Source organism: Eublepharis macularius, chromosome 4 (genome assembly GCF_028583425.1).
Source record: "Eublepharis macularius isolate TG4126 chromosome 4, MPM_Emac_v1.0, whole genome shotgun sequence".
In the NCBI taxonomy this organism is placed as follows: Eukaryota; Metazoa; Chordata; class Lepidosauria; order Squamata; family Eublepharidae; genus Eublepharis; species Eublepharis macularius.
In genome coordinates, this window is record NC_072793.1 from 28,673,091 (window position 1) to 28,687,807 (window position 14,717).

Consider the following 14,717-nt stretch of genomic DNA (forward strand, 5'->3'; position numbering starts at 1 on the left):
TGCAGAGCAACACCTGACTGCACCGGGAGAGCCAGGAGGAAAGGTGCCCAGAGCATCTCCCCCCCCTCGCTCGCCTGGCCCCTGCCCAAAGCCACATGGCCCAGAGCTGCATAGCCTAACGTGCTCTGCCTTTACCCCAGTCGCACGGACCGTCGCTCCACCCACCCCTTGCCCAGCCCCCGCAGAGCGACAGCGAGCTATGCAGCTCTGAGCTGCACGGCTTCAGGTGGGGGCCAGACGAGCGGGGGGGGGGAGATGCAGCAGTGCTCTGGGCGCCTTTCCTCCTGCTCTTCCTGTGCAGCCTGGCATTGCTCTGCGGGGACTGGGCGAGGGCATCGCTGCATCTTCCCCCTCGCTTGCCTGGCCCCCACCTGAAGCCGCACGGCTCAGAGCTGCATAAACTTTAAGCTGCAAGGACGCCTACACTTCCCAACAAACCTTGAGGTAAGAGAACATGAGTTGAACCTAGGTATCTCGTCACGTCTGTTTCGGCTCTAACTCATGAAGGTGTTATGCTCTGCAGCAGAGTGGAATAGGGCCTCCTGAAGACCGTATTATTCAGAGTAAGGTGTCTTAAGTTTAAATTAGGGAGTTAGGGAGGGGGATCCTTTGTGAAATGTCATCATTTGGGTCTGGACTGTTTGAAAATCAGTTGCTTTCCTGGCTGACCCATTTATATTGCTGCTTGCAAGAGTGATGTACGTAAACATAATATCAACCCCACACTTCCTGTAAGGAGCTTAGGGCAGCATGCCTGTTTCTGTCTTCTGTTGAACCTCACAACAGCTCAGAGGTAGGTTACATTGAGAGTGGCTGGCTCAAGGTTGCCTAGTGAGCTTTATGGCTGGGAGCTCCCGGAAGTGTTGTCCTTTAAATAACAATTGTATGTAGTCCCCGTTTAGATCAACCTGAAATCACCTATGAAGCTGCTATTTTTTCTCTAGGGGAAAGTGCACATTTTTCAGTATCTGTGTGTTTTCTCAGGGGGCAACTAGTAATTCTGTAGAGCTATTTCCATGTTGGGACAACTGTCTGTGTCTGTGTCGGGGGTGGCTTTTAAAAAGCCGTTTCCATATGCCATAGGCCCAGTCTAAATCCGCCCCCCTGCACACTTTTTTTTTAAAAAAAAAAAACGTGTGTTTGGTTTGGCCTTGGGTGAGGATTTGAAGTTGGATCTACTGGCTCACAGTCAAACACTGTCCACTACACCACCCTGGCTTGCTTTGTTTATATAAGTAGAGTTCAGGAGTAACTGTGGACTTACACAACATCTCAGGTCCTCTCCTATGAATATGAGATTCTCTTTTGGTGGAGGAGGATGTCTAGCATATGGAATTACTCCTCCCATACACATGAACTGGCTTCAGTATCCATCCAGGAATGTCATTATAAAATTATGCATGGCATTTTATAATACTTGCAAAATCCTCTACTTTAGGATGAACTTTCTGATAGCCAAGCGGGTTCCAAATCTACTACACCAGTATCAACTGCGGCATCAGATGTTCTTGCACCGGCTGAAACTCCCCTGAACGAAGACAGTGAAGGACTTGCGAAGGACTTAGATACAGGGAACAAGAAACCGGACATAAGCAAGCACATCGAAGTACAAGTAGCTCAAGAAACACGAAGTGTATCCATCGGTAAGATCCTGAAATGGTTCTGTGGCTGAAGTTTATCTAATCCAAATTTACTGAGAAATAAGAACGACAAGTCTGAGTTTCAGATTATTAGCTATCAGTTCAGTGGCACCTTAGACCAAGATTTTTCAAGGGTGTAAGTTTTCGAGAGTCAAAGCTGAAGAGTCAGATACTGAAGAAGGGAACTTTGACTCTCAGAAGCGCATACCCTTGAAAAATCTTACTTACGAATATAATACATGTGGTACCATGGTGTAGTTGGTATTTCTTTCTTTGCCTTAGGAACATAAACGAAAACTGTCATTTAATTGTCTGATAGCCAGTTACTTCACACATTGCAAAAGTTTTGTGTGCAAGGGAACTCTTTAGGATTTTGGTAGCACAGGAAACAGCTGTTATAACTTTCAGATTTTTTTCTGAGCATGGGAAAGCCCAGGAAGAATAACAGTGTAACTTTTCTCTTTGGCGAGATCCATTATACCCAAACCAAATTAGTCTGTAGCAATCGGATTAATCCTATAATTTGTGAAAAGCACTGATGGATTAAGACCCTTCTCTCCCCACCCCCCCGGTGGTCTTTCTGAGTCCAAGAAAGTTGCTTCCTGGGATCGCTGGCCACTCTTGGACTAATAATCATGTGGATGGGAAGAGGGAAGGGAGCAAAATCCATTCCTGCTTCTATCAGCAGAACTGCACTGATGGAGGAGATAGTAATTTGCCCCTTCACCCTGTAATCTTAAACCATACGGTTAATAATCTCACATCCCTGGGAATCAGCTTTCCCAGAGTGGGAAAGAGCCACTGAGGGGAAAGAAACTGCTGACTATGCTACTGTGCACTGACTGTTTTTGTAATCTATTCCATTGCTTATGGGATGTTCCAGTCATAGTTCATATTTATTTATTTATTTTATTATTTTATTTATGTCATTTATAGTCCGCCTTTCTCACTGAGACTCAAGGTGGATTGCACAGTGTGAGATCAGTACAGTCAGTTTCAAGAGCATTTCCATAAACAGTGCCATACAGTAAATAAACACAATTTTACAAAGACATAGCATTAGTAAGAATCCAATACAGAGTTGAAGAAATGCTGACATTAGACCATATGAAGCACGAGTAGCTCGTAGGAGCACATATTTAAGACAACAGGGAGTATGTAAGGCAACATAGTGGTGGAGTCTATGGTCCTTAACTCATTAGCAAAGCATCTGAGAGCCCCTCCCTACAATACAAATGCCTTTTTGAATAATTTGGTTTTGCATTGTTTGTGGAAAGCTAAGAGAGTGGGGGCTCTCCTGACCTCCTCAGGCATGCCGTTCCACAGGGTAGGGGCCACCACAGAGAAAGCCCGTGTACGGGCTGCTGTTGATTTCACCCATGTGCATGGTGGCATCTGCAAGAGACCCTGTTCAGATGAGCGAAGCTGTCGTAGAGGAACATAGGGAGGGAGGCGGTCCCATAAGTATGCCGGGACAAGGCCATGAAGAGCTTTGTAAATGGTAACCAGTACCTTGAACTAAGCGTGGTAGCTGATAGGTAGCCAATGGGGTGACTGCAGAATGGGGGTGATATTCATGCTCCTGCTTGCTCCTGATAGTATTCGTGCTGCAGCGTTTTGCATCAATTGGAGTCTCCTAGTTAATTTGGATGAGAGACCTATGTATACAATAGTCAAGCCTTGATGTTACCATAGTATGGATCCAGATGGCCACGTCAGCCATGTCGAGGTAAGAAGCCATCTTCCAGGCTAGAGTGAGGTTGTAAAAGGCATTTTTTAAAGCTGCCTTAACTTGTTCTAGTAGTAGCACTGGATGCACTATAACTGCTAGTGTCTTAACCACATCTGTAAAGGTCAGACAAACTCCATTGACTTTTTTACATAGTGTATTGTATATTTTTTTATGTAGTGTATTGACTTACACTATGTAATCTGCCTTGAATCTCACTAAGAAGGGCAGACTGTCAATAACATAAATAAGATTCCCAGTCCTTGTGTTCATGGATCGCAGAATGGTAAGCCATAGTCTACATGTGATAGATGTAAGCAGAGATCATATTTGTAAGTCCCTGTAGAATCCAGGATCAACGTCTTCAGTTTGACCTTTTTTGACATACCAGGTCTCATAAGCAGTTTTTTTCCTTCTATTAATTTAAGTTTATTACTTTTTTTCCAAGGTTCTAATGAAAATGAAGACAAATCTGAAGTCCAGGCAATCATTGAATCCACCCCAGAGCTGGATATGGATAAAGACCTTAGTGGATATAAAGGTTCAAGGTATTTCGCTGTGAAGAATTTAGAAAAGTGGAAAAGCTACGATCATCTTTGATTTGGGCAAATGCCGCTGAGTTCCATCAGTGGGTCAGTCAGCTACAACACCATTTATCATTTTACACAGGGTGCTTAGGAAGGTCAGAAGCAGTACGAGTGCATCCTGTACTACTACCTCAGCTGAGCTACCAAGAAGGTCCAAGCATTTTATGCTAAGTCCCTCAGTAAGGTGAGGGCAGTCTGACAAACTCGTCTTTCCATGCATCTGGCACGGAGTGAAGGACTGCAACCCTACGATATGCAGAGGACTAAGGAGAGGAGGGAAGATGAGGAGGATAACATTGAACCAAGTTGGGACGGAAGGGAAGTGAGGTGGGCCAAGTTAGCAGTGGAGAAGATAAAAGCTAGGAAATGAAGACTAAGTGAGCATCTTTGTGTGCCCCACCCTTCTGTTTTGTGACAACTAAGGGGACACACTGGGTTTCTTACCTGATTCTGGAGGTGAGCTTCCCTGCAGCAGCTTAAAAATATATGTGGTACAAACTTTTGAGCAAGAGCCTGTGTCATCAAATGGATACAGTGGTCAAGAAGGTTGTTGGTAGGTAGATTGGAGAGAAATTCATGGGTAGATTGGAAAGGAAAATATTTCTATATTTTAACTGGATCTAGACTTCAGAATTATTGTTGCAATAAATGGAAATTAATTAACATACTTGTAAAATGGATTTGATTCTACGTAGATAATGTTTAAACCAGTTAACACTAGTATCTTTTAAAAAAAACTTGACTCTTTAAATTGCAATTCTGTTGCACAGCACTCCTACCAAAGGCATAGAGAACAAAGCATTTGATCGTAATACAGAATCACTCTTTGAAGAGTTATCTTCTGCCGGCTCTGGTCTGATTGGGGATGTGGATGAAGGAGCCGACTTGCTGGGTAAGTAGATATTTCAGCAACTGCTGTTGGTGATAAATAGTAAAAAATAAATGGAAATTTAAGAACCAGGAAGATAATCTAGATTTTCAAGGCTGAGCTTTTGAGTGTCAAAGCCCCCTTTGCCAGGCGAAGGGAACTTTTGACTCTAGAAAGCTTATACCTTGGAAACCTAAGATACTATTGGACCTGGATCTTTTTCTTCGAATGCGGATAAACATGGCTACCCACCTGAGACTATATCCATGAAGATAATTGTTCCATGGCTATTAAAGATTAAAACTATGTTTTGAAAAGTATTGAAGATGATTAACTTATTACGGAGTCCAAGTAAGATTATTAACTTTGTGCAGTATTCCTTTGGGTTCTTTATGAATGGTTTAATGGCGAGGATGATAACTCATTCTATTCTAAAATGTGCCTACCAATTTGTTCAGGCCTTTCAGAAGATAGCTCAAGTTCAGAAGAAGGGTAGTTCGGGGTCAGCTTCTAGGCAAGAGTCATGTATGGCTCTGAAGCCATTCCCAGAATAACCAGTCTGCACAACAATATGGGAAAGCATGTAACAACCTAAAGTTGCTATTTTTTTTTAAGGATGGCATAGGCCAATATCCTACTTCCTCAATCATACACAGGTTGACTTTTGGGATCAAGCTCACATCTTCCTTAGTTATAGCCTATGTCTCTTTATCATAGCTCACAATTAGTGTCTTGGAACTAATGTGGGCAATGTGCTCCCTGACTTATCAATTATGATCTTGCATTGTATATTTTAATCAAATTCCCTGGAGATGGAACAGAAGTGTTCCGCTTACTTGCTACTATCAGCATCCAGCGGTGTCAAATTGTACTACTTTCGGATCTCCAAGGCTTTGGGAGCCATTAGATAGCTGATACAGAGTTTTGTGTATATCGTGATCAAGCAGTTGCGGTGAAATAAATTATGCTTAAAGATTGGTGGGCCTCTTTGCCAGTATGCTCTGGAAATAATTTGGTGCAATCAAATTAATTTTCATAGCTTGAGCCTGTGAATGAAGCCCTCGCTGCCATTCCTCTTGTAAACAACACAAAGGGCCTTGGTTTTTCCTTCATTTTAAAAATGTAAACTTTAAAACAAATTATAATTTATAAATCCATATGACAGATGAGGATAGTGACCAACTGGGAATTTTCTGGTAACTATTGGCCATTCTACAGCTAGTGATGATCAGCGGCATTTAGCACTGAGTCAGGAAATGGGTCCGTAATCCAGGAATCTCTATCAACCCTTTTTTCTTTGTTCTTAAAGTCATCCTTTAACTGGTTAAAAAAAAGACAAAATATATAATGTTCCCAAAACAGAAGATTCTTCTCCCCCTTTCTGGTCACACAAGAGATGAAAGGCCAACAGGACTTTGAAGTTACCAAGAATGGAAAATATTCTTCCGTTTTCTTAAATGGTCTTTCTTGGGATGATGACGTTAAAATGCCCGCTGTTTGCATAAAGATTAAGCAGCACATGGTCAGTCGGGTTTTGTAATAGCAGAGAATTGCAACCAAAAAATTTACTCAAATTTAAATTCAGTAGATAGAAGATTTTGCAGAAGAATGGCTCTTTTGTACAAAGGTCAGCCAACACCGATAATGAAACTGTGCTGCAAATATGGTTGCATTCTGAAAATAAAAAATAACCCAGCTCTGTGTTTGGGTTTCCCCCCCTACCCTGTGGGCCAGCTGCCTGAACTTTTTATGTAAAAATCACAGTTGTGGGCTGGCTGCCAGGATTTGTGTACTGCTAGAATTTTATCAAGTACAAGTCAACACTGTCTGTTTTACTTACTGTACATGTTTGAGCAGCGTAACCCATGTGTGTGCTCTAAAGGGTTAGTTGCTTTGGCTCTGCCCCAGTGCACCTTTTTTATATGCTGTTGTGTTGGATTTACATAGCACACCAGCCCCTTCTATTGCTTTCTCCCCCAGTTAACTCTCAAGTCTGTTGAGTCAGGGGAGGTGGAGTAGATGGTGGCAGAGCAGTATGATGACTTGGTGGCAGCAGCTGAGATGGGGGTTGTATTTACACCCACTTCCCTATGGTGTGTATTTCGTATGTGCAAGAATACAAGCTTCAGCTCCTCTGACTGTGTCAGCCAGAATCAGCCATGAAACATGATAGCAAAAGAGTCCCTTTTTAAAGCTGTGGTTCCACTAAAGTCCAGCAGGCTCCACCCTTGAATCTGTCCCTGCTCAAGAGGTAGACTTTTATAATAAAAAATGAGCCACCCCTAGCTGTAGCTGATTAGCATGCTGCAGCTCATTAGGATTGATTATTATAACTTCCCCTAGCCGCTTTATATAATGGTTATGATTTTGTTGTAATTTTTACAGGACAACATTGTATAATTGGCCTTTTATTAATCGTGCCTGTCCATGCCACTTAAACAAGGAAATTATTATTTTTTTAACTTGAGAAATGACAATATTCTTCCTCCTCCGAAATGGTTGGCTTTCAAGTTATGTTTCTTCATACATGTTGAATAGCCTTATCTGTCAAGGGGTCTGTTCATTGAGAAGTGTTGCATTCTTTCAGTGCCCTTTCACGGCATAGGCACATTAGCTAACAGCTCTTTTAAACTTGATTTTAGAGTTTGTATGAGTGGGGGATACATAAGGGCTTGTAGAGGCACTTCACTTTCCCCTCTGTCTCCTGCCCCACACTATTTCTTGTTTCTCCTCCTCTTGGTAACCTGCATATCTTCACCATTCCCGTATGGATTGGAGAGCATTGTTGGGCAACATCCTTTTGAAGGGAGTCCCAGTCCTGTTTAAGCAGCTTTTCTATAAGTAACGCTCGCCTTCTTTCAGTTAAAATTCTAGAATTCCATGAACCTAGTTGGTTTATTTCCATGTCGACAGTTTTGTTCTATCTTGACCAACAGCACTTATGGACTACTGATCTAGTGAAAACTGGAAGGTCTTCAGAGTTTTGTATTGAATGCTGCCTGTGGCTTTCCAGATCAGTGTTGAGATTTTTGGAAGGCCCAAATTCAAGTCAAACGACTGCAGAGGCTGTGTGTGTATCTTGTGAAAGAAGGTTAACGGGAGCTTGTCAAGTTGTTCTATTGGGCCCAGGAACTAGATCAGGGGACCGTACAATATGTGTGGTGCAACAAGAGTCTTGTATGCCTTCAAAAGTACTGGCACATATTGAGCTCCTTGGATAAAGAAAAAAATCCTTAAAGCCAGTACAGCTAAGCTGGTTTTCTGTTTAAGATACTGAATGTGCTTGGACCAAAATAAATTTGACTGGAACACGATTCTTAGATATCTAAATTTGTTAACCTGTTGTATCAGCTATCTAATGGCACCCACAGCTCTCTTCGTCAGATGCATGGAGGGTATCAAACCCTTATGCTACAATAAAATTGGTTAGTCTTAAAGGTGCTACTGGAATCTTCTTTACTATTTTGCCACTATGGACTAACACGGCTAACTCCTCTGGATCTATTATCCTCACAACAACTCTGAAAGTGTGCGTCTGGATCAAAGTCACTCAGTGAACTTCCACAGCAGAGCGGTGATCCAATTTGGGTCTCTAAGATCCTACTCTGAAACTCTAACCACTACACTACACTTGCTTATGTAGAGGGGGGCTGCTGTTGTACAGTCCTGGGTGAGTCATGCAAATCATGTGGTATCAAGTCATCCAGTGGTTTTTTTCTGGGCATGGCTGCAAAGAGGCCTTCCTCAAAGGCCAAAACAGCCCTGGAAAGGGCCCTGCTCCTTCCCCCTACCTATTCCTGACAGAGATTTCAGATTTCCCTGCAAACCTGAGACGTTTTTCAGGTGTATAGGAAGATCTGTCTTGTCTATTCATGGCTCCAGTCTCTGGATTTAAGCACCCTCAGGTCAGGACCACAGGGCTATTAGATGATGATTTAAGAGAGGATAGCAAATGTAAATAGTAATAAGAACTTGGGCCTGTCATTTGACCCTAGAAACAACATTTGCAGAGGAGTTTGGATTATAATGGGAGATGATGCTGTCTTTGTGTGTGTGTGTGTGTCAAATCCCCCCTCTTTTCTTTTTCCCGTGATCATAAATGGTATCGCCAGGCTGCTTTAAGCCCTTGCAAGGAAAAAAGGCACAAGCAGCCAGGATGGGAGTGGTGATGGCTGCATTCTGGTTGATGATATGGGTGTGTGTGTGTGTGTGTGTGTTGGGGGAAGGGTAGGGTTAACCCTCTCCATCCCAGCAGCCCAACCCTGATCAAGATTGATATGTAATCATCATTTGTAGCCTGGCCCTTGTAGAGTTTGAAGAGAAACTACTAAATGAGGCGTTAGATTGGAATTAAAGACAACCCATGTTGACAGGAAAGGTAGTGCTTAATATCGATAACCCTTATTGTAGATCAGTCTTTTGATTGTGTTTCCTGTATATCAGCCTTGCAGGTGAGAATGCGTTGTAGAAGTGGCAGCTGTACATCTGACTTCATTATGGCAATCTCGTCATACTTTTTCATCAGATTCAGAATTTGCTTTGCATAATTTTAATAACAACAACATTCGATTTATATACTGCCCTTCAGGACAACTTAATGCCCACTCAGAGCGGTTTACAAAGTATGTCATTATCCCCACAACAAAACACCCTGTGAGGTGGGTGGGGCTGAGCTCCAGAGAGCCGTGACTAACCCAAGGTCACCCAGCTGGCTTCAAGAGGAGGAGTGGGGAATCAAACCCAGCTCTCCCGATTAGAGTCCCGTGCTCTTAACCACTACACCAAATTTAATTTTGGCTTCTTTTGATATATAGTGAATAAAATACTTACTCTCTTCCATAATATTTTACATTTCCAAATTTTGTTTATTTTGTTTACGTGCATTGGAGGTACATTGTCTGAAAACCACTAACACTGTTTTGATATCAACGGCCCTTTTACCAGTGTCCATTCTCAGCATGAGAAAAAGAACTGGATAAAGGATGGTTGTTGGTGCATAATAATTAGTGGTGGTTAAGAGCCCAGGACTCTGATCTGGAGAACTGGGTTTGATTCCTCACTCCTCCACTTGAAGCCAGCTGGGTGACCTTGAGTCAGTCACAGCTCTTCCAGAGATCTCTCAGCCCCACCCACTTCACAGCGTGATTGATGTGGGGATAATAATAACATACTTTGTAAACTGTTCTGAGTGGGTGTTAAGTCATCCTGAAGGGCGATATATAAATCAAATGTTGTTGTTATAATAAGAATCTCATTAACATGGCAACAGAGGTAGATTACAGCCAGCTAGGAACTGAAGGGAAGAAGTGGGTAATGGGCTGAAGTGAGGGTGAAGATGGTGAAGATGGTAATGGGCTGAAGTGAGAGTGAAGATGAGGCAGTGGGCCAAGCTAACTGGGAAGGGATATGGGCAGTGATGGGCACATTGTCATATCCATTCCCATCATTTGGGCATCATGATAGAGAATAGAAGGTGTACGCAGAAGCTTATCTTCCCCATAGTGGTCCCCATGTTCTCTGAGGAGCAGCTGCTAAGGAACAGGGAATCTTCCTGCTTATACAAGAGGGGGAATTTCCCCCCTCATTGCTGCAGCCACCACACATACCATGTCCCGCCCCCCCCTCCGGGGGCCTCAAGCCTCCATTTTTCAGGGTACGTGAGCTGCAAGGGCAGGAATGATCTACTTCTGCTAACTTTTTCTACTGTTGGGAGTTTGGATCCAACCATACATGTTTAACTTTAGGAAAAAAAAGTATTAAGGGTTTCATTTTCCATGTTCTTCTGTAAACCAGGCTTGTAAACAATGTTGATTTTATAAGGTTTTTCTAGGTGTTGTTAAAACTGTTTTTATGAGAGAATCTTTAGTCCTTTTGTAATATTATCCAGTACTGTTAATAATTCTAGTGGGCTTGGGATCTTTTGAGGGATGGGAGTAAAATGCTTTGTGCAAACAGAACAAACAGCTTTTATTCTAACCATGGCTCTTTTCACACTGCTTACCTGCTCCCAGGACATTGCGAAATATCGTGCCAAAAACGCAGAAGATAGCGTCTTCTTGAGAGATTTTTTCACAATGTCGCGCAAAACTCTTGCGAGAAGACACTGTCTTCCGCGTTTTTTGCGCGATATTTCACAACATCCCGGGAGCAGGTAAGCAGTGTGAAAAGGGCCCATATTTACACAGACGCCTCACTGAACTTCATGGGGTTTACTTCCGTATAAGTTAACCTAAATAGATTTTATTTATATGAATTCCTGTGTTATTTTTAAACAAAATGTTATATTTTGTAACTTGTGTGAACTTTCTGGGTTGTGTGTTTATTCATAGAAATATAGCATGTAAGTTACATAAAACAAGTGCGCATGGGCTGCGGCTCTACTCTTATTTACATTAAAATGAAATGTTTGTAGTTTGACATGCTGTGTATTGAATGTTTTATTTGATTTATGGTGCACAGCTCTACAAAATTAGTTAATTGGGATTCTCTAATCTGCTTTCTCTTGGGCTGCGTACCCAGGGGAATATTCTGGTGTGTATGCTTCTTCTGTATTTTGAAAGTGACCACATTTACATTCAGTATTCATGGCTGCTGTTCTCATAATGTGTGTGCTCTTTTTCTTTTTCTTTTAAACCCTGCTTGGTATCTTTTATTTTGCCAAATACTCGTTTTTTCCGTTAGGGATACCAGCAGTTAAAAGTGTAGTGCAAAAACTCCAACCCTCTTTCTGGATAGGGTTTATAAAATGTCTTTTAAAAACCCGAATCACAACTATTCAAGGATTGAAAGGGGAGACCCTTCTTACTTATTATTGGCCAACATTTTTTAAAATTCTGCCTTGTAAAAACTGTCCCATGTGGGGCAGTATTTTGACATATGCGCACAAACAGGACTAATCCTCCAGAAACCACCTTCGTTATGTCCCAGTTACTGAACGCAGGATAGAGGTTTGATCCCTTATCTTTAAAACATGCCAAACCCGTTGTAGGATGCAGATACAAGTACTGACTATTGGTAAGATATAAATAATATAATGCAGTATTGCTACTCCAGCAGTATGTGAGCCTGGGGTTGGATTCTGCCAGCTTTTGTGCTGGTGCAAGCAGGAGGGAGGGGCCCCTTTTTGACCCTCAAAAAGCTTATGGTGGGAATCGTGGGAATCAATTGACGTGAAAATGACATGAAACGGAGCTGAAGTGAAGAGAAAAATTGGGCGAGATTACTTTTTCCTTTTGCACTAGCAGAAATTCTAGTTGGGTTCCTTACCACCCACACTCTTAAGTGCAAAAATGGGATGCACTGTGTTTTTGGAAGTGGGTCTTAATTTGTGTAACGTTTCAGCAAACTGTGGAAATAACCATATGAAATATTGTCTGTTAACATTGGTCAAGATGCCATCATCTCTGTATGTGTTAGAGAATATATTTGTTATTTTGTTAGTGCATTTCTATCTTGCCCTTCCTCCAAAAAGCTCAGGTTTTTCCCCATCTACATTTTATCCTCTGACAACCCCGTGAGTTAGGTTAGATTGAGAGAATGAACGGCCCAAGGTCACCTCGTAAGTTTCATGGCTAGTAGTGATTTGAAACTAGTCCAGCTCTCTTAACGACAGTTCCACACCTCCTACCTTTAAGTCAGAACAGAAACCCATTTGCTTGAGAGCTCCATGTGTGCATTGAAGAATATGTGGGCCTATAGCATAGTGCATTTTTATTCTAAAGAGATGTCTCATTTATTCGATTTGTAAATATATGCTATAAATAGCAAGTCTATTCCAATTTAATGCACACATCTGGGGTTAATTTTCCTAGATCTACTGTGAAATGTCTAATCCTTTATTGGCCACCGTGTTCTAAGAAACATGGAGCATAGCCCAGATTAAAAGTAAATCGTCCAGCATGTAGCCGTTTCTGCAGCTTTCTAAAAATGTTTCTTTGAAAGTAATTGTCTTTTGAATATCTGAAATGTAGAACTGTTAATGGATTATAAACTATAAATGGCCTCGCTTCTACATTTGAATGGCAGAAATCACTAGACGTTATTAAAACCTTCTTTAGTAACATTCATTCCAGTGTATTCTGTGCAAGTTCTGCTGGCCTGTCTCAAAAGGAATGTTGTAGAGCTGGAAATGGTACAAGGTGGACAAACAAAATGATCAAAGTTTATAAAACTATGCATGGTATGAAGAGAGTAGATGCAAAGGAAAGTATTTTCCTGTCCCATAATGCTAAATTGGAGTCTGAGATCGCCTGTAGAAACAGATGGGCCTCAGATTCAGAACAGACCAAAGAAAATACAACTTCATGCAATGCCTCAGAAGTGTTATAAAACATGGTGTGGCTGCTGGCTTAAATAGTTTTTAAAGGAGATTAGACAGATCTGTGGAGGGTAGGTCTGTTAACGATTAATAGCCATGGTGGCTCGCTGAAATCTCCCATCTTCAGCACCATTACATTAGAATATCAGCTGCTGAAGATAAACAAAAGAAGTAGGTTGTGTCCTTTATTATCTGTTTGTGGACTTCCTTGCTGGCCACCACTGGAAATCAGATGCTGGATAGATGGACCGTTGATCAGATTGGCAGGGCTCTTATATTTATCTTTTTGACACTACTCTCTTAACTGTTAGTCTTTCTATCACTCTTGTTTAAAATCGGAACATATTTTGTTTCAAACTTTTAGTGTCATCTTTGCTTTGAAATCTTTCATATCTAACAGATCCCTAGCCTTGTACCACACCTCACCCATACTGCTCTCCTCACATGGAATGTCTTTTCTTCTTTCTGCTCTTCATGGGATGCATGGGCTTTAAAGACCATAATTTCTTTGGTAAGGCTTCATCTCATTTGGGGATCATTTTGCAGGGCAAATTGGATTGTCTCTGAGCTTTCTGTATTCAGCATGTCTTCTATGTAATGCAGATTACTAACTTGAACATCAAAACATATAACTATACTGAGAACATTAGTTGGTTTTAACCCACTGTAAACTTCAATCCATTTTACTTATCTGGGAAAAGTAGTCAAGATTTTTGTGAAACAAGGTTGATGTGGAAGAGGGAAAAGGTTATAGGAGAAGATCTGGGTAGAGGGGGGGAACCATAAAAGAGAGCACATTCTAAACATTGGATACTTGGACTGAAATATTTTTCTTCTTCTGAAGGGTGTCAGCTTCCATATTGAGCATTTTAAAATTCTACCAGCAAAGCATACTCAGTTTATATTTAAAGATACTTATCAGTCCATTAATCATGGGCACAGGTACTTCAGTATATGAACAGAACTGCTCAGACGTTCTCTTCCATCTCAGTGAAGAACATGTACACTCGTGTGTGTGTGTGCAGGTCAGTTCTCTTCACTGAAATTAGTGTTGAGTGCTGTTTCTGCCACACTCTGAACTCTGAATTGAAATGCCTACATCTGATATAAGGGTTTCTTTTTTCTGTCTTGAAAGGAATGGGCCGTGAAGTAGAACACCTTATTTTAGAAAACACACAACTGCTAGAAACCAAGTGAGTCATCCCTTTTCAGTTTTTAAACACGGAATTACTTCTGCTGACCTGTTTAATGTGTTGTTAAATGTGAGTTTGGATTCGCTGGACGAGTTAATGGGGGGCATTGGCAGAGCAGATCTCTCTCCCCATTCTCCTTACTCAAGCAGCCTGCCGTTCGTCCTGCAGCTCTTCTGTCAGGATTGGCAGAGCCCCATATGCAAAACGTGCCACAAGATGGGGCGTTGCATTGACACGGGGGAATCAGGTAAAATCATACTCCCTTCTGTCTGTTGCTTGCATCTGTGGGAGAGAGAAAGGGGTAACGGTTTTACTTGACATCCCCAATCATTGCAGCATTCATCCCATGTCCCGTTTTGCTTATGACTACGAGACACTCCTGC

The 14,717-nt window shown here is 41.8% G+C and overlaps 1 protein-coding gene across 5 annotated transcripts in view; it reads left to right on the top strand.

Annotated features, from left to right (window-relative positions):
• SPAG9 (sperm associated antigen 9) overlaps nucleotides 1–14,717 on the top strand; it is a 113,628-nt gene that overhangs the window by 52,002 nt on the left and 46,909 nt on the right. For all 5 annotated transcript variants that reach the window (XM_054976190.1, XM_054976192.1, XM_054976191.1 and 2 more), the window contains 4 exons: nucleotides 1,439–1,643; nucleotides 3,818–3,917; nucleotides 4,727–4,848; nucleotides 14,277–14,334. In XM_054976190.1, coding sequence (XP_054832165.1) covers nucleotides 1,439–1,643; nucleotides 3,818–3,917; nucleotides 4,727–4,848; nucleotides 14,277–14,334 — 485 coding nt within the window. The remainder of the gene's footprint in view (nucleotides 1–1,438; nucleotides 1,644–3,817; nucleotides 3,918–4,726; nucleotides 4,849–14,276; nucleotides 14,335–14,717) is intronic.